This window comes from Apostichopus japonicus, chromosome 16 (genome assembly GCF_037975245.1).
Source record: "Apostichopus japonicus isolate 1M-3 chromosome 16, ASM3797524v1, whole genome shotgun sequence".
Taxonomy (NCBI): Eukaryota; Metazoa; Echinodermata; class Holothuroidea; order Aspidochirotida; family Stichopodidae; genus Apostichopus; species Apostichopus japonicus.
Genome location: NC_092576.1, coordinates 5,792,256 through 5,819,781, shown reverse-complemented (window position 1 = coordinate 5,819,781; position 27,526 = coordinate 5,792,256). Strand labels below are relative to the sequence as shown.

At 36.5% G+C, this 27,526-nt stretch overlaps 2 protein-coding genes across 4 annotated transcripts; one reads left to right on the top strand and one right to left on the bottom strand.

The window, feature by feature from the left end:
• The first annotated feature begins 6,346 nt into the window (after positions 1 to 6,346).
• Positions 6,347 to 14,489, top strand: LOC139983259 (uncharacterized). Its single transcript, XM_071996686.1, has 4 exons — positions 6,347 to 6,869; positions 7,706 to 7,944; positions 8,886 to 9,070; positions 9,983 to 14,489. Exons 1-4 carry the CDS (start codon positions 6,494 to 6,496, stop codon positions 10,761 to 10,763), a joined length of 1,581 nt encoding a protein of 526 aa, XP_071852787.1. The 5' UTR covers positions 6,347 to 6,493; the 3' UTR covers positions 10,764 to 14,489.
• On the bottom strand, positions 11,533 to 27,147 carry LOC139983258 (uncharacterized). Of its 3 annotated transcripts, XM_071996683.1 has the most exons (14): positions 26,394 to 27,144; positions 25,938 to 26,033; positions 25,079 to 25,207; positions 24,430 to 24,695; positions 23,999 to 24,058; positions 22,599 to 22,673; positions 21,302 to 21,364; positions 20,854 to 20,922; positions 19,671 to 19,718; positions 18,928 to 19,047; positions 18,496 to 18,660; positions 17,892 to 17,999; positions 17,130 to 17,187; positions 11,533 to 15,821 (listed from the first exon to the last, which is right to left on the bottom strand). In XM_071996683.1, exons 1-14 carry the CDS (start codon positions 26,599 to 26,601, stop codon positions 14,776 to 14,778), a joined length of 2,511 nt encoding a protein of 836 aa, XP_071852784.1. In that variant the 5' UTR covers positions 26,602 to 27,144; the 3' UTR covers positions 11,533 to 14,775. The 3 variants fall into 3 exon arrangements, with proteins under 3 accessions (XP_071852784.1, XP_071852785.1, XP_071852786.1); XM_071996684.1 differs by lacking the exon at positions 23,999 to 24,058 and having other exon boundaries at positions 26,394 to 27,147; XM_071996685.1 differs by lacking the exon at positions 18,928 to 19,047 and having other exon boundaries at positions 26,394 to 27,145.
• Between the last annotated feature and the right edge of the window lie 379 nt (positions 27,148 to 27,526).

Genomic DNA, 27,526 nt, shown 5'->3' with positions numbered 1-27,526 from the left:
CTGCTTTTGATACTGTCGATCATGACGTGTTAATATCTAGACTCCGGAATCATCTTGGCCTACGAGATACAGCGCTCAACTGGTGTAAGTCTTATCTATCACAGAGGCCACAACATATCTGCATCGGTAATGCCATCTCCGATGCTGTTGTTCTCGACTACTCTGTTCCACAAGGCTCGGTTTTGGGTCCTCAACTCTTCACTATCTATACTTATCCAGTTCGAGATATTATCCTCAAGTATAATCTCCAGTATCATGTTTATGCTGATGATACTCAGATCTACTTCTCATTCAAATCCTGTCAACACGATGCTGACTCATCACTCAGAATTATGGAAAATTGTATACAAGAAATTCGGTGTTGGATGCAGCAAAACTTCTTTAAACTGAATGATGATAAAACTGAATTTGTGCTTTTCGGATCTCGGCAACTACTATCAAAGATCAGTCTCCCTTTTATACGAATTGGGGACTCACAAATTGTTCCTGTTTCTCAAGCTAGAAGTCTAGGAGTGGTCTTTGATTCTTTCATGACGATGAAACCACATATCTCTAAAGTTATCCGTTCATCCTCATTACACATTCGGAACATTGGTAGGATTCGAAAGTACTTAATTCGTGTTGCTGCTGAACAAATCGTTCATTCATTTATCACTTCTCGTCTGGATAATGGAAATGCCTTACTCTTTGGTTTACCACAATCTCAGCTCTCCCGACTTCAACGTCTTCAAAATACTGCAGCTAGAGTTGTAACTTTGTCAAGAAAATCGTCTTATATAACACCTGTACTACGAGATCTACACTGGCTACCTATTTCTTATAGGATTATCTACAAAATTCTACTCATTGTTTTTAAATCACTTAATAACATGGCTCCTATGTATGTTTCAGAATTACTCCAATTGTACTCTCCATCACGGAATCTTCGTTCAAGCAGCACGCTTAACCTCCAGGAACACAGGTCTAAACATTTGTGGGGTGACAGGTCTTTCAGGGTTGCCGCCCCACGCCTTTGGAACACTTTACCATATGAACTGAAGTCATGCACCAGTATTGCAGCTTTCAAGAAACACCTTAAAACTCACCTTATGCGTGAAGCTTTCCAGTAGTTCTATTTGACTTTTTTTTTTTTTTTCCATGTTGCGCCTTGAGCACCCTGTAGGGTGGATATGTGCGCATTATAAATCTCTGTTATTATTATTATTAATCTTGTGCAACCTGTAAAAATGTTTTTTTGCCGACAATGTTATTAAAGGCCAATCACAATTTACAACGAATATCATAACATGTACAGGCGTATTAAAGTTCAATGAGTTTACACAGTTGGAGACCAAATGTGCATTTCAATATCTCAAACAGACCATTGTTTGTCTTCAAATCTACCATAGGCCTATTTCTGAAATATCATGGGGAAATAGGAATAATTAATATCCTCTTGTTTGAACAAAATTAGGACTGGAGAAGAAACATTATACAAAGTGGCTATTCTTATGACGAGTCGAAACAATAATTCCCTTTTACGCATGCGCAGTTGCTTTAACGCAGCTATTTTTTACAACTAGGAGTACTATTTTTACTACTAGGAGTAACAATATTTCCCGGTTAGGGGTTGGGTTAGGGGTAAGGGTTAGGGTTACCGCTACTACATGCGAAGTTGCTTTATTTACTTTATAGCGCATGAATTCGCCAATGTGGTAAGAATAGTTAGTAAATAATTGTTACGACTAGTCGTAAGAATAGCCACGGCCAACATTATAAAGCCTAGACCAACCTGCCTGGAAGATCCACACGAATCTTCAACACGTCCCTCATCATGAATTTCGTTTTCAGATAATTAGGTGCAGATGCTATATGAGCTGTAAACGTTAACATAAACTTAAGTGCTAGGCCTTTGCCTATTTAATTATTATTAGGGCCCAGCCTACTCCAGTCTCACTCTGTGTGTAACTTGAAAGTTGAAGTCATATGGACGACTTGTCAAGTAACGCAATAACATTATTCTGTGCAAATCCGACCACTTTTACTTGGTAGTCCTCAACACAGTCACCGGGCACACATGCATTGCGTTCATATCATAAATATGAACTGAAGGCTTCACTTGTTTGGTTGATAAAGTGACTGTAAATATAGGCCTTGGCTATTACTAACGTAATTCCATGTACACCACTGAAACCGGGGTCGCCATAAGGGCGCAGACATGTTGTTTATCCGGGAAATGCCTGCGATTGGCTGAAACCCTAAATCTTCTCTGAGATCTATTTTGATTGGTGCTAACATTCTGTGACAACGTCGTAGTGTTATGGTACAAAGTCTAAACAATGATACCCGTTGCACAGATCATTCGTATGGAACGCCGAAATATCACAGGGTCTGAAGCTACCCAAAACAGGATGTGCTATACAACCAAGGAGATTCTGCCAGGAACCTCCTTGCTACAACCCTTAACATATCGTGCTACTACTCCTGACTGAAGATGCTTCTGTGAAAAGGTGGCTCTGCTACTATTTTCAACAGACGACGCTACTTCAACTTCAGGCGGCGATGCTACTATAACTTTGCGGCGTTAATACTACTACCCTGACCGGAAGGTGCTACTATTCCAAATTGGAGTCACTACTACCCAAAACAAGAGTTGCTAATAAGCTGTAACTACGAAATGATTCCGAAACAAGTTTCTTTGAACTATAATCATTAAACGCTTCGTTATTCCTTTTTGGGATATATGCGCTTACCGTTTAGCTGAATTAAATTTAAAATGTTGCAGCCCTAATATGTCACTTGATGGGTAAATATCTTTGTTAGAAGTTATGTCAAGCTTTGGCAAAATTTAGAACATTGATCATTAATCTACCTTACGGTCATTGGTGTATCTATGTTATGTATTTGTGCTATGTAACAGGTAAACTGTTTACTTGAACATCTGGGTCAAGTCTGAAACACGATGTCTGTGCGACTGAACTTAAACAGCAGAGTCCATTCTTTGAGATATCGTCAATAAAGAATGCTTCTTTGTCATGGGTGTTGATATCCCCTATAAGTTGTCATTTGTTTTCTTTGATTACAACACGTTGCATAATGGTACATCTTTTCGCAATTGTTGCACTGGTTTACCATATGCTGGACATTTATCGTAGTTGTGGAGTCCTCCAAAGATACCACACAGCTTTTAGGAGCCTTTGAGTTTGAGCTTGTGTGCCATTTATTAGCTCAGGATGTTTTGTTTACTAGGACCAGCTATATTGAAATGAGCCGCACATGTGTTTTGGTGCTTAGCGCCCCATTTTTGTTTCCCGATAACATCAATTGTAGAGGTTGTATCTCTCATTTTCATATATAATGTAGTTTATATGTTACCAAGCAACATATTTTTTTAATTTTCCAAATAGCACACCGGAAAGGGAATTAAAACATCGTTTTTTCGTCTCCGTAATTGATACGAATTTTGGAATTTGTAAACACTGCAACGACCTTGAACAGCCCTCAGGTCAGTGAATGACGTCACTGTGATGATCTTTTCTGTTGTGCACTGTTCAGTACGGAGCTGCGCGTGCATGTCATGTCAGCTCAACTGTTATTTTAGTTTAATTTTCCGGCGTAATGTTCAAGACATAAATAGATAATGAATATCATGGTGTTTCTTGATTACTTCACCACTTGTTTACAAGTTTTTTTTAACGAAATTTGCGCAACGATTTCCCAATATCTGAAGAGGTAACTCGCAAGCTGACCCAAAGTAACGTAAATCACAAGAACACGTTGTTGGCGGATTTTATACAGAGTGCTGTATGAATGTGCTCACTTACCTGTCAAACTGGCACAATACTAATAGTGATGATAGTCTCGAACGTAGATTAGTATAACATCCGAAAGAAAATCACAAGTTCTAAACAGAGTACAATCGCTTGTATGCACTCGGCCTACCGTAAAACATAAACGTTTCTTGTTCCGTACGTCATTAAATCCAACAGAAAGGTTCCATTGAGCTTGAAATACAACCGCATTTAAACTCAATCGAGTGGTAAGTGAGTGTTGGAAAACCTTGTTCAATTTCCCGCGAACACACTGCCGAATTCCCGCCGGTGTTCGCGCATCGGGTGCAGGGGCCGCCTTAGGGCCCTGGTGGGGTCAAGGGGTAGAACCCCTTGCGGGGACCCTGGGGGCGAAAGCCCCCGAAAAAAATTTGGTATTTTGGCGTGTCTGGTGATGAAGAATTCGCAGTTGAGGATGCAAAATACTGACAACTTTTTTAATTTAAATTGTCACAAAACTGATGAAAATTTTAAAATGACAAGTTAGAGTAGCTATATTATGTGATAATATGAAAAGAGATATAATCTGTCTTTCAATCTATTAAAAGTGCAACTTACAGAACTTCCGTTATTATAAAATAAACAACGTTCGGCAAAGCCCTGTTTCTAGACTGCCTAACAATGAATAGCGTGCACTATGCGTACAAGTGTACAACTGCAGTGTTTAACCCTACCCAACTACCACGGTACATGTGCTGCGAATTTTCCCAGGTACCTTGCCAAACAACTGAGCTCATCCCCTGTCTAACACCTGTTTGTTAACATTTTTTGGCACGTTGCCAGGGAACTTTTCATGGCCCACTTTTTTCGTCCCAATCTAAAATTAATTAGGTCAGTCAGTAAAGGGTCGGTAAAGTTATGCGAAATGATATCTTAGACGTTCAAGAAAAGTAGGTTAAAATATCCCCGTAACATTTATATAGGTCAGTAAAACACACTTTAAGCCAACTGACTCCTCCGCATGCACACCCCATGAAACACGAGACACAGTACATACCATACACGCATAGCACGATATCATGGCCATCTTTATGAAAGTTATCCTTGCAATCACATGTTTTAGGCCACTTGGCATGATTAACTCAATGCTAAATATTGTTTCCATGTTCTTGTAGAAAACGTCAACTCCGCAAAATACAATTAGATGTGATTTTGTAGTTACGTGAGATCCGTAACTGCCGAGGTGGTTAGGCTATTTGCTATACACTTAACTATGGTAGAATATTATTTTTTCGGTATTTTTGGAAATTCTAGAAAATACTTTCTCTCCCCCCCCCCCCCCCCGCTTAACACCAGATGTGGTATTACGGTATATTCATAAATGGATGACTAGAGGCTTGTTTACATGACATTAGTTGCATTTAGTACGATATGCCAGTTTTGCGTGAATTTTTCGAAAGTGCTCGATCTTTCGTAAAATTTGGAAGGTGCAGCCTACTAACTTACTTTCCGTACACAATTGGTACACAATTGATTTTCAGTTTTTTTCTCTATACAGTCAAGTGAATAAGTTGTACATTGAGTATAAACTCATCGCGAATGCATAAAAACGATGCGGGGATTTCCAGCAGACAAATGTTTTCTTTGCGGGGGTTACTGAGTCAGTTGAAGGGAATCCCTCACCTTAGTGGGAACACTGAACTGAAGTCAAATTCATACGAAAGAATTACGAATCATACGAAAGAAAGAAATACGAAGAATACGGAAGAAACGTTTGCTAACCAGCTTACAATACAAATATAAACAAATGTGGAATGGCAATATTGTTCAAAAAATTTCCCGCGAGGCTGATTTATTACAGCAACCTTCCCGCGCTGAGCCGTGGGTGTCCGTGTGACACGTATACCCTGAAGCTTGCGAAACAGCCATTGTAAGTGGGTTGGGAACACATCATTACTCGTTGGTATTGTGGCTAAAATTGCGAGCACGCTCTCTGAACATGTTCCTTATGTTTCTGAAACTTTTCATGTGAAATTTTACTCCTTTTATTTACAGATGTACTTTTTTTGTCCTTTGTGTTTTTTTTTAAATTTTTTGTCCCGTTTTTTCCTATTTTTTTTGTCCGATTTTAATTTTCGCCAGCCGTGCTGGATTTCCCGCGAGCATCGCGGATTTCTCGCGAACCTGGTTCGGACGGTTCGTATGGCAAGCCGTTTTAACATTTACCTCTCTATTCTACTTAAGTAGAATGAATTCCACTTAAGTAGAATACAATTAAGCTTAAGTGAAATGAATTGCACTTAAGTAGAATACAATTAAGCTTAAGTAAAATGAATTGCACTTAAGTAGAATTGCATTTTACTTAAGTTTAATTGTATTCCACTTAAGTAAAATTACCACTTTCTATTAAGCTTAAGTAAAATTCAATTTCACTTAAGCTTAATTGTATTCTACTTAAGTAAAATACAATTCTACTTAAGTAGAATACAATTTAGCTTAAGTAAAAGTGTCATTCTTTTTCACTTAAGCTAAATTGTATTCTACTTAAGTAGAATTGTATTTTACTTAAGTAGAATACAATTAAGCTTAAGTGAAATTGAATTTAACTTAAGCTAAATTGTATTCTACTTAAGTAGAATTGTATTCTACTTAAGTAGAATACAATTGCATTTTACTTAAGTAAAATTCAATTCTACTTAAGTAAAATACAATTTAGCTTAAGTGGAATTGAAGGATCGGTCGTCATGCTGCAGTATTACAACATGGCTGGCGCTTCTAGTTCTAGTGTTCTTTCTGGTTTACAATGTGACCAAATTCTCTCAAGTATCACAAACACAGTGCGAAATGTGGTCTTGCAGTTAACGCAAGGGAACAATCGCTTCCAGGACCTAATAAATAGACTTCGGTCATGTCAAGAAAACCTCGACAGCATCAGCGATAGGTTGCATGTAACAAGTACACAAGAGGTGAATGAATCCATTGGTAGCCTAGTAAATCATATTGAACAGATTCAATTGCATGCTACATATAACCGCAGCAACCATGGAGTACCACCTCTGGAAATTCAGCAGAGAGGAGCTATTGTCAACTACGAAGCTGCTCGCATTCGACCAGAAAAAGGTACAGTTCGAGTAAAAGTTAGAAATCGAAGCTACACTAGTCAGAATGCCTGCGTTCTAAGTTCAAGGCCCGTATTAGAAGTATATTAGTGTTCAGCCTTTTTATGTAGGAGCTAGGCCACTTCCTCATTGTATTTACATTTAATGTTAGTTACTATTTCTGTAAATCTGTATGTTGAAGAGAAACAAAATAAATCATTGTGGGTCTCAGAACACAAGTTTCTAAGTGATACCAGCCTCATTTACATGTTATTTAATTTACCAGCCTCTAAAAATGATATTCTGTTCCTTTGTCATCATCTACGATGTATATTGTTCTCATGCATACATATCAACCTTATTGTAGTTGAAACATCTTTTCAGGCTCAACGTCAGCCACGATTGAAATGTCTGGCTCAAATTGTCAGTTCAATTGATGTCATGCTGGCATCATGTGTTAAAGTCATGCTCAATTGTCCGGCTGACAGTTTCTGATTTTCTACAGCCATAACTCATATGCTTAACTTTGAAAAAATCAGGCCCAAAGTGTCAAGTTGGGTCCAGTTTCGGACCAATATAGCCCCATGTCATACAGTAGGGTGTGGCCAACAACATATGACATTTTTTTAGAATTATGTTGCAGATAGTATGTTCTGTATGTACAGTACACTCAGTAGTAGTTAATTAAATGTAAAACCTGCATAAAGGTATAAAGGCATAACTAGCTGTGTGACCATGTATTTCCCAATGTTCAAGACTGTCTGTTTTATGTTTCCAATTTTTAATGTATATTCATCTTAAACTTATTTATTGTATTTAGTTCATAAAGATGTATCTCTCCACATGTTTCTTTCATAGGTTCTAAAGGGGGAAGACCCAAACTTGATGTGACAAAAGAACAGCTTAAAATGTTGCTTAAAGAGGGATATACGTCCAAAGACATGGCATGTCATCTATCTTGTTCTCCATCTTTTGTGTACAAGAAACTAGCTGCATTTGGTTTAAATGTCAGGAAGATGTACAGCACAATGACTGATGAAGAGCTTGACATGAAAGTTTCTAAGCTACATGCTGACTATCCAAACTCTGGTCAACAGGTAACTTTGCTGAGAATGTTGTGCCTATACATTAAGTAATTGGGATGATCAAATGGCTGCTCCACTGCCATACTCATGTATGATAATGATTTGTGCCTGTCATGTGCACCCAGCCTTAAAGTCAGTAAGGTATCATTTTTTTTTCTGGAACAACTCCTGTCATGTTGTATAGATCTTTGTTTTCTTCTTTTCTTATGGGCAATCTGTATTGGCACCAAATATGCCAGATATTCAAAAAATAGTCATCCTTTGGTCAAAATTCTTTAACTGATTTTATTACCACCGTGGAGGAAATTTACTTCGCTGGGACATTCAGTCATCTTGTGTGTTCAATTAGAATGTCTGAGAACAATTTGGAAAGTAAAGACCTCCAGGAACTTTTTGAAAACTTCTATACTGGCAGAGTTTGCGGCCGAAGCCGACTGTAGGCCTACCTTCAAGCAATTTTATAGTTGTGTAAAAGTCACAAGGGGATTGAAACATCATGAAAGGCAAATTTGCATATTACCTGACCAGTGAAAAACTAAATTATAAGGGTATGTGTACCACACAGTTAATAGTGATAAAGGAGTATTGTGCTTAATATACTGTGAACCCCTGTGTAAAATGTCTTTGTTATATACCGTAGCTCTTTATCATTCAACGTTAAGTGGAATATCAATGGCAAAACTGTATGGAATATCTAATTTATATATAATTTTCTCTGAGCAATGTGAGATTCAAATGTGATATTCGTTCACGAATATTATAGTTGGCTTGTAGAGTTAGGGTACAGTTATTTATGGTTGTTAAGTAACGATAACATTTTCATGAGTTATGGATGATTCAAGTACCGCACACAATGAACTGGTTGTTCTGGTCTTTAATTGTTACTTTTGTTCCACATTTCTTAAATAAGCCACACATAATAACTCTACATTCTTTCATTTAACAATTATTAGATGATGAAAGCATATCTAGAAGTAGATGGTTCTGTGGTGCAAAGATCACGTGTCAGAGATTCACTCAGACGTGTGGATCCCCATTCTGCTGCAAAGCGTTGGAGTAAGACAGTTAAGAGAAGGACGTACCATGTTCCAACACCGAACAGCCTGTGGCACATGGATGGACACATGAAACTAGTTAGGTACGTGGTTCAAAAAACATACACAATAGGATATTTCTAAGATTATCCTAATATTGCCAAATTTCAGTTTTGAAGTCATGATTACTCTTTGTCCATTATTTGCCCCTTGCATCAGACTTGATGATGCTGAATTATCAGCACTATTGTTATATTTAAGCGGAATTAAATACCTTGGATCTCAATTAAAGTGCTGATTATAGTGACATAAAATAGCTGGTTACCTAGCCATGAAATACACTATTCTTGTGGACAGTTATGTTTATACCATGAATGAAACTATATTTCAATACTAAACAGTCTTTTGGCTTCATCCCCATTGATAATAATGCAATGCTACGTATGTATAAAGTGCTGTGCTCTTGCTTTTAGCAGTACTGTATATATGTACACATTACAAAAAATTTAAATGTTCACTGCATGCACCCTGTATTGGTTCTAGAACGACAAACAGAGTGAAAACAAGAAATTGAGTTTAAACATGTCAAGCTGAAGTTGTCACATGTGCTTGTCTTGTAAAAGTGAAAAAGTTACATATATTTGTCAACAATAAATTTTCTTTCATCATTTTAATATTTTTTAATACCTTCATCATAAAGAACAGGCTTCTTCCACTCAATGTTGCACACCTACATACCAAATGTGAGGTCTTTCCAATCTCTTGAACATCATGGCCCATGATTTTTGACCTTCACCTAAAACAATAGTCTTCTTCTACTTTAGGTTGTACACCTACATAATAAATGAGATCTGTCCAAGCTTCCCTTCTTTACCACTCAGTGTTTTTACAATGTAGTCACATTTTGACTTGAGACAGGACTTGAGTCCTAAAATAATGAGAGATGATTGAGTGGAATATTGTAACTGTATATAACATGACTAAAGAGACTCTTTTTTTTATTTCTCTTTCTGTAGATGGAAGCTAGTGACTCATGGATGTATTGATGGGTTTTCCCGGTGTATTACATACCTGAAATGTGGAAGTGATAACTATGCACTTACAGTGTTAACATTGTTTGTGGAGGCAACACTCGGATATGGAATACCATCTCGCACTAGGTCAGATCATGGAGGGGAAAATTTCTTTGTTGCCCTATTCATGGAGCTTGTTCAGGGTTCAAACCGTGCCAGTCACATTACCGGTGAATCAAAACATAATCAGAGAATTGAGAGGCTATGGCGAGATGTGTTTTTCCAGGTCATATCCTATTTCTATGAGCTGTTTTACCATATGGAAGATGATGGCCAGCTAAACTCAGATGATCCAGCTGATTTAGAGGCACTACATCAAGTCTATCTCCCTGAAATAAACAGGAGGTTGACTTTTTTCCAGCAAGCATGGAACAGACATTCACTCAGAACTGCTCAGCATTCAACACCAAACCAATTATGGCTTTCAGGTGTACTGAACAACATGAATACCAATTGTAGTGCAGTTGGTAACATCTTTGGCAACAGAGACCTGGCAGCAGATCTAACACAAAGCCTACGACACTATGGCTTGTCTCCAGATTTATTAGGCAGCCATGATGAGCTCCAGGTTGCTGCTCATGGGGGCTTGTCTGTCACACCACCGATGGTAAACATCAGCAGTGAGAGGATTAGGGAGTTAGTTCAACAGTGTACTGCACCAAACTTGAAAGAAAGATACCTTCAATTGAAAGAGTTTTTTCACATGGAGCTAAATCAAATATAGCTTGATCTTGATTGTATTGATGCCTGCTTCTCTTTCTGAGACCAAACAGTTTTAAACCAGAAGTGCAACACACTTAACATAGTCATAAAGTTTTGCACACTGCTAACAAATTATAGTTTCAAATGCACATATGGGCTGTCTTGCTTCTGTTACCATCTCAGTTTCGAGACACTTTTTCAAACATATCAAAAAACAATCAAATAGATAAAGACTGAATCACATTTAAATTGTTTTAAAAAATCGATTTATTGTGTACTGATAATGGATGGAAGGCAGTTCACAATTTCTCTTAGTATCAAAGAAAACTTAGTGTCACAACTCGTTCTTATATTATTCTTATAGTATTTTATCGATGTTGTGTTACATGTTGAGTTAATTCAATGCCAATTATTTTGCCATGGTTTTGTGCATCCTTAGCATTGCATAATCATGTATTGTTAAAGAGTATCATAATTCCGTTGGTATGAGGGATTATAAGTAGAACAGTATAGACACATGCTCTCTCTTCTCTGTCTTGGGCTTGAACCAAAAACCAGTAAAATCGTAAGTTGCTCTTGTTTAATTATGAAATGTTAGTCAGAATTTTCATTCAAAGAAACGGAATCAGTGTATCCACCCATTTCCATATTCATTGAGATAAGAATTAATTGGGTGTTTTGGTACCTTTGTAGATGCCAAAATGAGGCAGGGATGAAACAATATTCAAGCTGAACAAGGAAGAAAGAGAATATTAAACTAAGAACCATAGGAAAGTGAATTAAAAACTGAGTGAAGATGCGACTGAATATAATAACAAACCATATATATTATACACAGACTGAAAATAAAAACTTCAAAAAGAATATATACAGTAGAATGAAGATTCTATGTAACTGACATTAAGTATGTTGTTGTTCATCATTAAATCGTACATTGAAACACATATACGCTCTCTGTCCTTCTTTACTCTGTTGTTGACTGCTCTCTTCAAAGAATCTGTAACATTTACCTATACTGAAAAAATGCATAATTCTCTCCAGTTTTGGATTGCTTTGCAACAGCCAGCAAGATGGTTAAACACTTTTTTCAACCACTGTTTTACTTTCCTTACATACAGTTTTATAGCGCTGGTTCCTTCAGTACTGTGTATACTAACTGAGAAATAAACGAAAATACCAAATAAATTAAGAGGAATGACTTTGGATTGTCTCCATGATAACAGAATAAAAGAAGAATCATATGAAAACAGTTGGCAAGGTGGTTCAAATTACACACAGTTACATAGCACTGGTACTTCGGTACTACGTATACTAAATTACAAGTAAAAGAAAATACCAAATACAGTTCGAGGAATGGCTTTGGATGGTCTCCATGATAACATAGAATAAAAGAAGAATCATATGAAAACAGTTGGCAAGGTGGTTCAAATTACACACAGTTACATAGCACTGGTACTTCAGTACTATGTATACTAAATTACAAGTAAAAGAAAATACCAAATACAGTTCGAGGAATGGCTTGGATGGTCTCCATGATAGCATAGAATAAAAGAAGAATCATATGAAAACAGTTGGCAAGGTGGTTCAAATTACACACAGTTACATAGCACTGGTACTTCAGTACTATGTATACTAAATTACAAGTAAAAGAAAATACCAAATACAGTTCGAGGAATGGCTTTGGATGGTCTCCATGATAACATAGAATAAAAGAAGAATCATATGAAAACAGTTGGCAAGGTGGTTCAAATTACACACAGTTACATAGCACTGGTACTTCAGTACTATGTATACTAAATTACAAGTAAAAGAAAATACCAAATACAGTTCGAGGAATGGCTTGGATGGTCTCCATGATAGCATAGAATAAAAGAAGAATCATATGAAAACAGTTGGCAAGGTGGTTCAAATTACACACAGTTACATAGCACTGGTACTTCAGTACTATGTATACTAAATTACAAGTAAAAGAAAATACCAAATACAGTTCGAGGAATGGCTTTGGATGGTCTCCATGATAGCAAAGAATAAAAGAAGAATCATATGAAAACAGTTGGCAAGGTGGTTCAAATTACACACAGTTACATAGCACTGGTACTTCAGTACTATGTATACTAAATTACAAGTAAAAGAAAATACCAAAAACAGTTCGAGGAATGGCTTTGGATGGTCTCCATGATAACATAGAATAAAAGAAGAATCATATGAAAACAGTTGGCAAGGTGGTTCAAATTACACACAGTTACATAGCACTGGTACTTCAGTACTATGTATACTAAATTACAAGTAAAAGAAAATACCAAATACAGTTCGAGGAATGGCTTTGGATGGTCTCCATGATAGCATAGAATAAAAGAAGAATCATATGAAAACAGTTGGCAAGGTGGTTCAAATTACACACAGTTACATAGCACTGGTACTTCAGTACTATGTATACTAAATTACAAGTAAAAGAAAATACCAAATACAGTTCGAGGAATGGCTTTGGATGGTCTCCATGATAACATAGAATAAAAGAAGAATCATATGAAAACAGTTGGCAAGGTGGTTCAAATTACACACAGTTACATAGCACTGGTACTTCAGTACTATGTATACTAAATTACAAGTAAAAGAAAATACCAAATACAGTTCGAGGAATGGCTTTGGATGGTCTCCAAGATAGCATAGAATAAAAGAAGAATCATATGAAAACAGTTGGCAAGGTGGTTCAAATTACACACAGTTACATAGCACTGGTACTTCAGTACTATGTATACTAAATTACAAGTAAAAGAAAATACCAAATACAGTTCGAGGAATGGCTTTGGATGGTCTCCATGATAGCATAGAATAAAAGAAGAATCATATGAAAACAGTTGGCAAGGTGGTTCAAATTACACACAGTTACATAGCGCTGGTACTTCAGTACTATGTATACTAAATTACAAGTAAAAGGAAATACCAAATACAGTTCGAGGAATGGCTTTGGATGGTCTCCATGATAGCATAGAATAAAAGAAGAATCATATGAAAACAGTTGGCAAGGTGGTTCAAATTACACACAGTTACATAGCACTGGTACTTCAGTACTATGTATACTAAATTACAAGTAAAAGAAAATACCAAATACAGTTCGAGGAATGGCTTTGGATGGTCTCCATGATAACATAGAATAAAAGAAGAATCATATGAAAACAGTTGGCAAGGTGGTTCAAATTACACACAGTTACATAGCACTGGTACTTCAGTACTATGTATACTAAATTACAAGTAAAAGAAAATACCAAATACAGTTCGAGGAATGGCTTTGGATGGTCTCCAAGATATCATAGAATAAAAGAAGAATCATATGAAAACAGTTGGCAAGGTGGTTCAAATTACACACAGTTACATAGCACTGGTACTTCAGTACTATGTATACTAAATTACAAGTAAAAGAAAATACCAAATACAGTTCGAGGAATGGCTTTGGATGGTCTCCATGATAGCATAGAATAAAAGAAGAATCATATGAAAACAGTTGGCAAGGTGGTTCAAATTACACACAGTTACATAGCGCTGGTACTTCAGTACTATGTATACTAAATTACAAGTAAAAGGAAATACCAAATACAGTTCGAGGAATGGCTTTGGATGGTCTCCATGATAGCATAGAATAAAAGAAGAATCATATGAAAACAGTTGGCAAGGTGGTTCAAATTACACACAGTTACATAGCACTGGTACTTCAGTACTATGTATACTAAATTACAAGTAAAAGAAAATACCAAATACAGTTCGAGGAATGGCTTTGGATGGTCTCCATGATAGCATAGAATAAAAGAAGAATCATATGAAAACAGTTGGCAAGGTGGTTCAAATTACACACAGTTACATAGCACTGGTACTTCAGTACTATGTATACTAAATTACAAGTAAAAGAAAATAACAAATACAGTTCGAGGAATGGCTTTGGATGGTCTCCATTTGATCTGTGTTAAACAATAAAGATCATCTACTCACACAGTGCTATCTACATGGGCAAATTTGAAGTTCAACCAAATTTCAGAACTTCAGAGTAAACTCATCTGGAATGAATCAGAATTACTCAAGATTGCCCGCCATTCTCTCTTCAGCTCATTTCTTGAAGTGTAAAATACAGGGCACTGGATGAGGTTGGCACATGTCCTTACTGTTGGGAATCTGGCAGTTGACAAGAACTCAACTTGTATGGGATCTTGTGGCATAACTGATGACCCAGTTGTAAATCTCAAAAAATCGGCCACATCTTCAGCATCAAGGGAAGAAACAAAGTCCTTAAGCCACCAGAGAACAGCTTCTTCTTGAGGGCGAAGATCTCCCTGACTCTGAAGAACATCAGCAACCTTCTTGCCAGTTGGAGATTGCATGACAAATATGAAATCTATCATTTGTAGAGAAAGCTTGCTCCAGAAGGCAGCCATATGGCTAGGAGGCATACCCTTTCTCATTTCCTCCACAAATGGTTTACTTTTGTAGATAAGAGCTGACTCAGCAATTGCAACGAGCTGTTGGTTGATGTTTGACTGACTTGGTGTTTCGTACATCTCATACATTGAGTAAACATCAATCAGCTTGGTCTTGTCTGCTGGAGTTAAAGCATCAAAATTTCTTAATGCCCGTTTCAGAAGAGCTCTTTCGGACACTGTAATGAAATCTAAGAAATCTTTTAGAAGATAGTCTTCAGATGGAGGATCCTCAAACACAACTAATGTCAGAAAGGTCCGTGAAAGCCTTGATGGGACCACATGGGTCAATGCTGCAGTATGGCTGAGAATTGCACCCAGAGTGATATAGTCTCCCTTCATTGCACGATGCTTGTGGAGAGGCACCCGTGGAACCATGGCTCCCTCACCCGCAAAGTACAGTCTCCCAGCTTCTGTCCAAAACATAGAGAACATATCTCTGGTCAGACCTCCAAAGTCTGCTCCTTCCTCACCTTCAAACTTAACGTTCAGCCTTTTTGATGTTATCTCCTTATTTTCTTTGTAAATATTCATGACATCTACCAGTACATGATTTCTCCTGACTGCGACATCTATGGTCTCATCAGAGAGACATTGGTCCAGAGCATTGAAAGCTGCAAAGAGAGTGGAAACATCTGCTGAATAAATAAGTACAAACTAGTGTGTTACAAATGTTTTGTCTTTAACTGTACATAAAATACTCTGGCATTTCCATGTAGCTCTGTGATGCATTTTAAAAGCAAAGGATTTTGAGGTGTTGTGCTGATATGCCAAAAAAATATTGTTATATGTTTTACAACACTATGAAAATAAAAGTGTGCAGGTTGCAGAATTCTCAGACCCTAGGTAAACAACGTTTACACTAGCCCAGGGTTCTGGCCAGCCCATTTTTGTCCAGGCGGTGCCCCCAGTTTAATTTGATTTGCTTTTCCCCAGTGGTTAAATTGACTGCTTAAAAAAGTTCTAAAATCACAGAGCTTCTATGGGCTGTAATTAGTGCAGTTTACCATAAAAGCAGGCTGAAACTTTTTCAATAACATGTTCATAATTTCACTTTTGCTGTCCTTTTTGCTGAATTACCGAGTTGAATGACCCTGATGACCACCAACCTGGGCAGATTCAGTGCCCATCATAAGAGTAAACAACCATAAATATATGTTAACAATTTGTAAATTTAAATACAGACTGAGACTGCTGGAAAATTTCACATGTTGAATTTAACTGTCATTGAAATCTGCTAAAACATAAACAAGTATATACAGTTTTTTACATGCATAGATGAGCCATTTTTAAGCTATTAGTTCAAAAATAGTAACTCTTACTAAGATGCAGAATAGGGCATCACTCACACCATTTGAAACTGGCAGAACACAGTGTTGTTGGGGGGGGGGGGATGTACATGTTTGCTACTTGCACCATATACATGTTTAAGATTCCATGTTTCCAACCCCCCACCACCCCAATACATCTCCCTACTCCCTATCCCTTCTTTTCATTGTGTTACACCGACTTACATACAATATCTGTCATGGATTCCCTTCAGGAGAAATAGTGGTTACAAGGTTCTTAATTTGACCTCTGCTGCCTTATAACCAAAAACAATAGGCTTCTTGTACTCATTTTGGTACACCTACATACCAAATATGAGATCAGTCCAAACATTAATTTCTTGAAATATCCTACATACAAGCTAGACATAACACCATACATATACACAAACACACTTGCACAAACAAACACATGCAATAATGATAGCAAAGGTCAACCATTCAAATGGGCGGGGGAGGGGGGGGGGGAAATGATGGGTATACCAATAACAATATCCTTGACAAAATTCTAGTGCAGTTAAACTATCCAACCCCTTTGTCTATTTATTTATTAAAGTGTTGTCAATATTTTCATTAGCTATACAATGAACTCACCTTCATCAATGTCAGTGTTCATTTGACTATTTAAATTGTCAGAAGAAAGGAATGTCACCTATCAAAGAAACACAGAAAATTCAAACATAAATACAGTTGGGGTAAATTTGCAAAAATTGCACAATCAGGTTGATTGCTACAGGTAGAGGCTAAATCAAGGCAGATCATGCTACAGTAACATCACTCCTATACCCATCAACACAAATAAATTGTTGGCCCCAATAGATTAATTGGCAAACATGACAAATAAAACAAAATATAAAGAAATGAAACTTTACAGGTCTTTAAATAAATGCATCTATGACAGGCTGTGATCATTTTATGTTGGGAAAGACATAATTCTGCACAATTATCATTCAAGGGTCCATGGTATCAAATGAGCTCTAAAGTAAATTGTATCCCCAACTTGTCACCACACATCAGTGGGGTATATTGTTTCTGTATATAGTGTACCAGAGGTTTTAATGATCCAATAAGCTGAATCGTTTTATAAGCGTAGCATTAATTTATTAATTTTTCCCAAGATTTTCTTTTCCTAGTTGCACATCATATGTTTATTCTTATAGAACATCTTCAGGTAATTACACTAGCCACAATACCTGTAAGCTATTAGAGAAGTATACCATCCTGTTATCTGTAAGGACTGCTTCTACTAACCAATCAAACAGCTATTATCACTAGAGTTGATGCGATGAAATGTTTGATATGAAGCAATTAAGTAGGCTAACATCAAAAATAAATTGCAATATCAGCCATACTCACAGATGGAGTACCAGACAACATAACTTCTGGTAATTCATTTTCACTTTCACTTGAAACATGATGAACAGTAGTTGCAGCTGGTACAAAATCAGGAGTTGAATCAGTGGGCTGTGTGAAACCAAAATGCAAAGTAGAAACTGTTACTTGCAGTGATTATCATGATCATCTATTCCATGGTTCATTGATTGATATGCTATTTGTTAAACCAACAAAGATATAATCTTTCTTAAAAGGCACAGGAGTTTGTTCCTCATGACAACAGTAATTAAATTAATTACCCATTGACTGAAGATACATGATTTCTCATGTGTCTATAGACAAATGGATAAGCTTAATAGTAAAGCAACCAGTTACAGTTTGTACACTATGGTTGTGAACAGACTGCAGTACCACAATTTACTCACCTGATAGTATATTTTATGACTTGTTTGCATCAAAATATTTCACTTAAAGTTATTTTATTCACAACCTATGAACAATTGTACTCATTTGGTTAACCAACTTGTTACCGTCTTTAGTGTACATACTGAGATTGAGATGATTGCATGCAGACTGCTGGTCTCTGTCTCAAGACTATTACAAAACTAATTGAGAGTAGGCCTACCTGAAATTCTTCCAACCATGTGACCAACAAAGAGCTGCGATCATTCACCCCATGAGATGAACATGTTCCAACTGCAGAACTAGGGATAGAGGTATTACTCCCTGCTATGTGGACAGTGAAGTTCTCTGTTGCACTGTCAAATGTTCCTACGAAGTTGAAGATAGCCTGCCAATGTAAGAAATATGTTACCAGAAGATGCTAGCCACTTCCTTTTCATGTTCATAATTAAAATACTTTGTAGAAGTAAAGAAAAATAACATTAACCTAGTCAATATATATACCGTTCGAAATGGGTGGTACAGTTAATTAGATATATACCAAATTATGAACCATAACCGGCCCGTGTAAACCTCAGAGTTGCTTGAGCCCAAATTTTCCAGGCCAGTAATTTCATACATGAATCTTAATTCCCAATCTAAATTTCCTTATTACCTGAATGGAACCAGACAGATCAAATCTCCTTCTTTCTCTTCTCCCGTCAGGAAAACATATCTGGAGTAAACTATCAGAAGCCAATTCCTCATCCAAATGACTCCTACGATCTTGAATAGTCTAAAAATGTAAATAACAATGTGAACTTACAAGAAATGAATACAGGAAAGACAGATAGCTTTAGCTACATCATTAATCAATTGAAACTGCACAAATACATGGTTTCAGGTAGGGATGTATCTGATACATGGTCCGGCCAGATTTTATGGTTCTGGATCTCAAATGAAATCAAGTTGAAATCTGACATAAATGTAAGTTCTAGCGATGTCTTTGTAACAATTATTAAAAACACAGTTTACAAAGTATTTTCTGTATAATTTATAAGGTGTCACAAATTGTTAGTGCATACTGCTTATAATTGCATACAGTGCAGTCAAATTGAAAGTCTTTTTGTAGAAGGCTCAACTGCAGTGATGTAAGGGGAAACATTTTTGACAGCCTTAAGTATTCAGAGGTTAACAAAAGTTGCACAGTAAATATCTTTTCTTTGCATATTTTGATCTGTAGTAACCATCTGTAGTAACTATTAGTGTGACTAATTGCTACAATATTAAACCAAAGAAATTAATTTAGTGTATTCTTTATCAGGTCGGATTTCATGTTGGATAACAAACATTGAATGCAGTGCATCCCTGTAATGGTTATCATATAATTCTGACTCTTAAATTAAACATAAAGCAGACCTGTAATCGTCGTCTCTCTGCCTCTGCTACTGCCTCTTGTATTACATCCTGTTAAAATGAAGACGATACACAGTATTAAACTAAAGGCATTAAACATTTCCCACTAAATATTACAATAGAACACAATTTCAAAGTGCAATGAGATTTCCAATGATGTCAATATATCACTTTTTAGTGGCATATTACAAGAATTGTAAGATTTGAGGGTTTCTTTTCAAATCACATTTAAGGTAATTGCATGAACTTGAGATGAATCAAACTAGAATAAAACCAATATGGTTGCCAAGAAAAACACATACAAAGTATGAGGACTCAAGTGTAACTTTTTTGTAATGTTTACCTCAATTGACTGACCTCAAGTGCCCCTCAATTGTCACCAAAACCTATAAATATTTTACACTCAATTAGCATTTACATACTAATAATGATATTTTTCAGTTTCACTTCTTAAGAAAATTGTTTATTAAAGGTGTTCACATTTGACCTCTGCTGACCAAGCACTATCTAGTTTGCACTATTTATGGTTCACCCACATGGTACAAAGTATTTACAACACGGTCCCATCTTGAAATTTACCGCTGATTGCTGTATACCTCACATGACTTTTGACAACCACTAAAATCAAAAGGCCTTTCCACCTTGAAGTTGAGATCATATCCTTTCTCTGTCATGATCATGGATGAACACCAGCTTAATTCCGGTACAAATTCCCTTTTGGACAAGTGTTCAGAGAATAATGATGCAGTGGATGAACTTGTTCCCAATCCTGGGACAGTCATTTAGCATGGTAAGATGCTGGGGTTACACTTTCCTCCCAGACGGACAAGAGGGCAACCCCAGCAGCTGACCACTTTCTCAAACACTGTGATGGGTAATGCATTCGACATCACTAAGTTGTTTCCAAATCAAGTGACGAACAGCAACAAACCCCTTATTCCAATTCATAAACGAGAAATACTACTGTAACAATTTTTGAATATGTTAAGAGAATCTGGCTTTTCCAGAATTTTGAACCAGGAACCCAAGGTATGTGAGGCGGACACTCTAACCACTGAACCAAGCATTTGCCTTAAAGTATCAGATCTCTTGATACGATTCTTCTTTTGATATCGTATTTTTGTGTTAAACACACATGACAGACAGACAGACATACACATTTCATTAAGAAAGCAGAGTGTTATACCCGTTGGGCATCGTTCCGCAGGCTTTCTTCAAAGGCTTGGTTTTGCTCTTCTATCAGCAATATGCGTGCCTGCAAAATGGTTATACACATAAAAAATAGCAAACTTAAAAAGAATTAAATGGTGGAACATTCGGTAACTTTTCCTGGTAGTTCATATTTTCCTCCTTCCTTACTATGTCCAAGTCGTCCTATTTCAGCATTGAAATTCTGTGAAAATCTACTTTTGAAAAGCTACCAGTTTCCTGCCCAAAAATACCATTTGTAAAGAATGGTCAGTTGGTTTCAATATTTTAGGAGGTAGCTGGTTGCAAGCATCAGTACAACATTGTCAGTAAGGAAACATTACAGGGTGGCTTATAATCTTCAAGGGTAACCATTTCTAATTAGTTAATATTATGCCTCTTGAGTTTGTCAATGTTCCTGGAATACATATTAGTTATGAACTTACGTTTTGATCTTCACGTTGGTTTGGTTGTTCATCTTCGTTCTGGGCAACTTGACTAGCAGGTGTCTAAACAAATATCAAATATCCAGTACACAATGTGTCAACTTTCTTTATCACACCAATGTAGCTTCATGTATACTGATTTCATTTATTCACCCTATAACATAATTGAACGCACATGAAATTATCAATTTAATCTTTAATCATGTACAGGTTACATATGATACCACAAGGTAAACATCATAGCTTACCTGTTGATTAAAGTTGGTGATTGTATATTTGGCCTACATATTTTCCCCTTTTTATTATGATTGTACATTTATTTGCACAAAATTGTGTTTTGGTTGGTGATAATCACAATTATCATGGCTTATGGATGTATGCTGTTACAAAACCCACCTAAATATTGCAAAATATGTTCATCAGATGCATTACCTCATCTATCTGATTTGTAGATTCTTCATGCAGTAAGAATAAACAGGAGGACAATGTAATAATATAAAATACGTAAAGGGGAATATCTATTTTATACAGTAAAAAATAACCTACCAAATTGAGAAATGACATCAACAAATAAACACCTACGGTATAGTGCAACAAAAACTGTCAGGCAAAAAAATGCAGAATGCAGAATGGAAAAGAGTTCGAAGAAATACAAGTCACAGAAATTAAAAAAATTAAAAATTGAAGAAATAAAAAAAAGTAGGGCAGAGACAAAAAAAGAAATACAGATATGAACTTTTTATCTCGGTGTGGCCCTGATGTTCTTTAATACAATTAACAATACTAATTTTGAGATAAATGATATACCCAATGAAAAGAGGGCCAATTTATATTGTGTGCTTAATAACAGTTGTATTAATAAACAAAATAATACAGGCGATCAAATTTTACAAGAAACCAAACACAGAAGTTGGTGTTGTCCTGGGGTGGCATAAAAAGTGTGTGATACTGAAGCCCCTTTCAATATTGAGTCACTGTAGATGACTAGTCTATTTTGATAGCCTGCAACTGCCATAATGTAGTTCACAAAACTAATACCCAGTGAGTATGTTCCATAATAGTTATACAAATTTGGCAAGTGCAAGCTACAGCATATGACTTTTTGTAGGAGAATATGCATTTATGCACCATACTATAGGTTTACATGAAAAGCACCCCTAACCGATATATGCACACACATAACACATTTCCATTGCATACATTACATTTTTGTCTTTGGCATGCATGCAACAAATATAATAGTCTACATATATAGTCAACAAATTGCTGATTTCCGTAACAAATTTTATTTACTTACTTCTGGCCTGCCTTGAGTTACTGACTGATTAAGTGGGACATCTTCAGATGGACCAGGGAGTTCTTCCATACCTATCTGCAAAGATTAAAGCAAAAATAAGAGCACATACCCTCCTATTACATGCTCAAGACAAGGTTTCATCATCTAAGACATACTGTGTTTTTTCCAATGTGTAAAATGTGCCATGTTACCCATTGTTCGAGGGTCTCCTCCAACAAAAACAGTTGTGTTCTTTCCCTCGATATAGGTAGCCACAAACCAAATATGACAACTGATAGTTTCCTTTCTACAGATATTGTGTTTCAAAGTTTCGTTCTGAGCTGATAATTAATTAACCCCTGAACTACAACAACTTTCATCAGAACTGTGCAATTCATGATGCTACCCAATATGTATCTTGATGTTCAATGTCTAGAAATACACTAGTTTTGATATCTTTACATTTTGACCTCTACCAAGTGCTAACTCCAAGTGATCTTTGAACTCCATCAGGGTTCATGTATTTACTATGGGGAAGCCACATACAGGTAACAAACATTAGGTTCCTTGAAGTAACCTAACTTGGGATATTGTGTTTACAATCTAAAGCATAGTACAACACACACACATACAATGCCAATCTGACTGTATAGATATTACTAGCCTGCCTAAGGTTAGTAACTAGAAAAGGTCCTAATTGGAGGCACATTGAATATATCACCTGCATGAGGTTAATACTGTTACATCTGCAGCCCACTGTCAGCAGATCTGGAGAGCAATTAAATCAGCTTTTGGTTTCAAACTTGCTCCAAGCCATGAATGGGCTTCTGTATTAAAGACACCCTTATAGTTGACCAAGTTGGTTAGCACAATGAAACCACAGCAAATAGAAGATCTTTGCAAATGCTGATAGAAATTTTACCCAAAAAACTAGTATCATTTCGTAAAAAATGAACACTCAACTAATACAAAATGCAGCACTACAACCTCAGATAAATAATAACCCTTCCAATAGAAGTGATTAGTCATCACATACAAATGGAAATTTTATATTTGTACAGTTCAATCAATCAAATCTTCTCATATAAGTAAACTTGGAATCAGTGAATGGAATTGAGGATAATTTCAGGATGAAATTTAACATTAATTTTGAACAACAATGACCACATACCACAGGTTGACTTCATCTAAAGACAATTTTTCTACAAAATCAATCACATCTTACCCCAAGACTTTTGCTCAAACATGAAAGATATCCTTAGTGTGTATTTCAATGTATGAATGACAGCAGGGATGACACAAGCTCACCACTGTAATCGATTATCATTGCAATTGCAAGTAGAACTACAAAAGAATAGATCCACTATTAGCCACAGCTTGGCACTTGTAATATTTATTATCATAATAAATACATCACTTACTTCTTCATTTATTTGAGGCTGCAATTGAATGGATGGCTGCGGGACTCTTTCACTATTTGACTATATATAGGAGAAACAAAATCTGAAGTGTCCATTATAAAGAACAATATATGTTACACTTAACAAGCAAAACACCACTTGGTTGTCTAATAACATAATATTATAGTTGAATATTGGAAAAAATATGAAGGATAAGAGAAGAAAGACAAATATGAAGAACGATCTTTCGGGTTGATATGTGATCAACTTAAAATACATAACCTAAGTCCAAAGTATGTATTGGCTGATCACATGTGGTATACATTAATTTAAGGCCAACTTGACATTAACAAGCTGCAGACTATACCTGTCAATTGTTATTTACATCAGTTTAGAAGACAGCTGACTGAGGAACCAACACTTTATAAATTTAAAATACAAAAGAAACTAACCCTAATATCTTCATTTGGGATGATGTAAAATTTTCCCTGGCCGACACATGCTTCCACATCAGCTACGCTGTGAATTTCATGGCGTTCAATTTTGGTAATCTGTCGAGATTTGTTGGCAAAAGCATACTCAAAACCCAAAAAACCAAATGGAATATTTGGATAGCTTTGCTGGATGAAAGAATCTAATTGTTGGACAGTCCAGTGCCTTTTCAGCACCGACTTTCTCCGTCCACCATTCAGAGTTGGTCGCTCATGCAGAGGAGAACCTGGTAAAGAAAATATACAATCATTTGGAGTTGGAAGATTATGAAAGGAATCTACAAGATATAATGATTTCTATTAATTAGGTTTCTATTGAACCGTTTAGATAGAAACATTTGTAAAGTAAGGGGAGGGGGACATAGAAAGTGTCCCTTCTAGAATTATAAATTGCCCTGCTACTCCAGTCTATTTTGCAGTGCTAAAAGGAACCCTTTTCTTATAAAGGGACACTTTTTATTTGCAAAAGGGGAAAATCACCCACCCCCCTCCCCTCTATGTTCCCTTGTTGTATTCATCTACATCACATATCAACCTACATAAACACCCATATATACACCATTGTGAATGATATAGATACAATTGTGTTAAAAAACCTTAAAATTTATACCTAGTCCATTCACTTCCAAACGTTCTTGTTCCATACATGTTGGAGTCCGTCTGGAATTTGCCTTCTGTAGAAGATAAAGTTTGGTCTTCCACTCCAGTCTCTTCTTCCTCCCTTTCTTTGAAGATACTCCTTTGTACCAAAGAGAAAACATATACACATTTATTGATACAACTGGAACACAAAAGACCACATTGCAAAGATCATAGCTGCAAGAGTGCTGCACCAATGAATGCTAAGATGGGTAAAGTTCCACATTCTCTTTCATTCAAAGGGATCATATTTATTTGCAAAAACATAAACTTGCTGTCGTTGGTAAGCTGTTGTATCGAAAAGAAAGTTTATACAATAAACCAACCCATTTCTAAGATGTTGTAAGTTTTAATGAGTTAACTATAATGGGCATCATTCCTAACCACAGGTAAAAAGTAATATCACTCCCTTGATCTCTCTGTTGGTTTCTAATACGTGAAAGATCCGTGGATGGATCTATTATATGTAGCTGAATGACAACCTGCTTGCCAATATGACTTTTTGTGAGTTGTTGTTTCACAGTCGTACAGAATACCTTCACTGGATTTTGTTTTTTCTGACTGTTTTTCTTCAAAATTATGGGTAATTCACAAATTTATTCAACTTCCACACACCACACAACTAAAGCAAAAATTAAAAGCTGACAGGAGGGGACATTAAATTTCTTGCCCCCTGAAAACAGTAGGCTACACATCTTAAAATGTTTAATCTAGGTAAACATAGGCATGCATAACTTCATAAATTGTATTCTTTGTTCCCAACTTCCCCCTCCCATGTGATAGGCTCATCATCATATTTTGGTGCCATCACTGGCTACAAGTTTTCTTACCCTGTGAATCACCACCAACACGTTTCCTTCGAAACCTTCTCCTCACACCCTCAACCAACGATTCAGCATCTGGTGCAAAGTCTGAACCAGAGTCATCTGTAGTGTTGTGATAAGAGAGAAAGAAACACTGTCATAGTAATAATTAGGAGAAAGCATGCAGTATTAATTAAATTACACATGTATGAAAAAGAAAGATGAGGCAAATCTAACACCCATGCGATGTCCTTGTTCGCCTGCCTTGATCTTTCCCCTCCCACCCCCCCCCCCTTCCAAAAAATATTGTGTTTGCCTGTCTGCCTCTCATGCCTAGGCATAGTGCCATGGTCCTAATTAGTATTTAGTGTTTCGAAAAACATATAGGCCTAGCCTAGTCCCTTAATATGCCTTTGTGGGCCTAGCCAATTAGGCTATAGGCATGATTCTCAGTAACTTGAAGTGTTAAATAGGCATACTAACGTGTGGACTCGGTTGTTTCGACAACACCAACGTCATCGTCGAGCGGAGAAGTGGTTGGTCTGGGGGCAATGTTTACATGGGTACCATGCCTTGTGGTACTAGTTCCACTGCTTGATGGTATGTCGTGTTGAAGTCGCTCCCTTGCCCTCGAAAGTGCCCTTCCAACTGCATCAGCAACAGTTTGCAACGATTGATTGGCTGGCTGCATTTTCCGAATGTCTAACGTTCAGACTCAATAGCTTTGCTTCATTTGCTTAGGGTAAGTATGGTGTTATGTTCGTACATACACAACGAAAGCTGGATAAGTATGGCAGTGTGGCGCATGGCCGCAAATAGTTACGTAACTAGTACGTCTTGAGCGTGACTCACCTTCGGAGGTGAAATATCTTTGATATGAGTATACAAAGTGAACTTCGCGGCAAGTACAGTGACGCAATGAGTAGCATACTGATTGGCCAATCACATTTCACTTAAGCTTAATTCTATTTCACTTAAGTGAAATAGATTGACCAATCACATTTCACTTAAGCTTAATTCTATTTCACTTAAGTGAAATAGATTGACCAATCACATTTCACTTAAGCTTAATTCTATTTCACTTAAGTAAAATGCAATTTAGCTTAAGTGAAATTGAAAAGCCATTTTGCTTAAGTAGAATAGCATTTTACTTAAGTAGAATTGAATTTTACTTAAGCAGAATTGCATTTTACTTAAGTAGAATTGAATTTTACTTAAGCAGAATTGTATTTTACTTAAGTAGAATTGTATTTTACTTAAGTTAAATACGATGTAGACAAGAACCGTTTAAACTTTAGCTAATATGAATTCCACTTAAGTGGAATACAATTAAGCTTAAGTAAAATGCAATTCTACTTAAGTGCAATTCATTTCACTTAAGCTTAATTGTATTCTACTTAAGTAGAATTAATTCTACTTAAGTAGAATAGAGAGGTAAATGTTAAAACGGCTTGCCATAGGTTCGCAAGGTTTTCCAGCCCTGGAACTTAAATTTATTTACAGGAGACTTAAAGTAGAACGATAGTGACAGAAAAAAATCTCTCATTTTCATATATAATGTAGTTTATATGTTACCAAGCAACATATTTTTTAATTTTTCAAATAGCACACCGGAA

Bases quoted from the DNA above. Each gene is read 5' to 3' on its own strand.
- LOC139983258 (XM_071996683.1), bottom strand. From the start codon at position 26,601: ATGCAGCCAGCCAATCAATCGTTGCAAACTGTTGCTGATGCAGTTGGA. The intron at 22,674-23,998 runs GTAAGTGATGTA...TAATCTTTGCAG, and splicing joins AGCCTCAAATAAATGAAGAA to ATAGGTATGGAAGAACTCCC. The intron at 19,048-19,670 runs GTCTGCTTTATG...TTACATTTTTAG, and splicing joins CAGAGAGACGACGATTACAG to ACTATTCAAGATCGTAGGAG.
- LOC139983259 (XM_071996686.1), top strand. From the start codon at position 6,494: ATGCTGCAGTATTACAACATGGCTGGCGCTTCTAGTTCTAGTGTTCTT. The intron at 6,870-7,705 runs GTACAGTTCGAG...TTTCTTTCATAG, and splicing joins TCGCATTCGACCAGAAAAAG to GTTCTAAAGGGGGAAGACCC. The intron at 7,945-8,885 runs GTAACTTTGCTG...AACAATTATTAG, and splicing joins ATCCAAACTCTGGTCAACAG to ATGATGAAAGCATATCTAGA.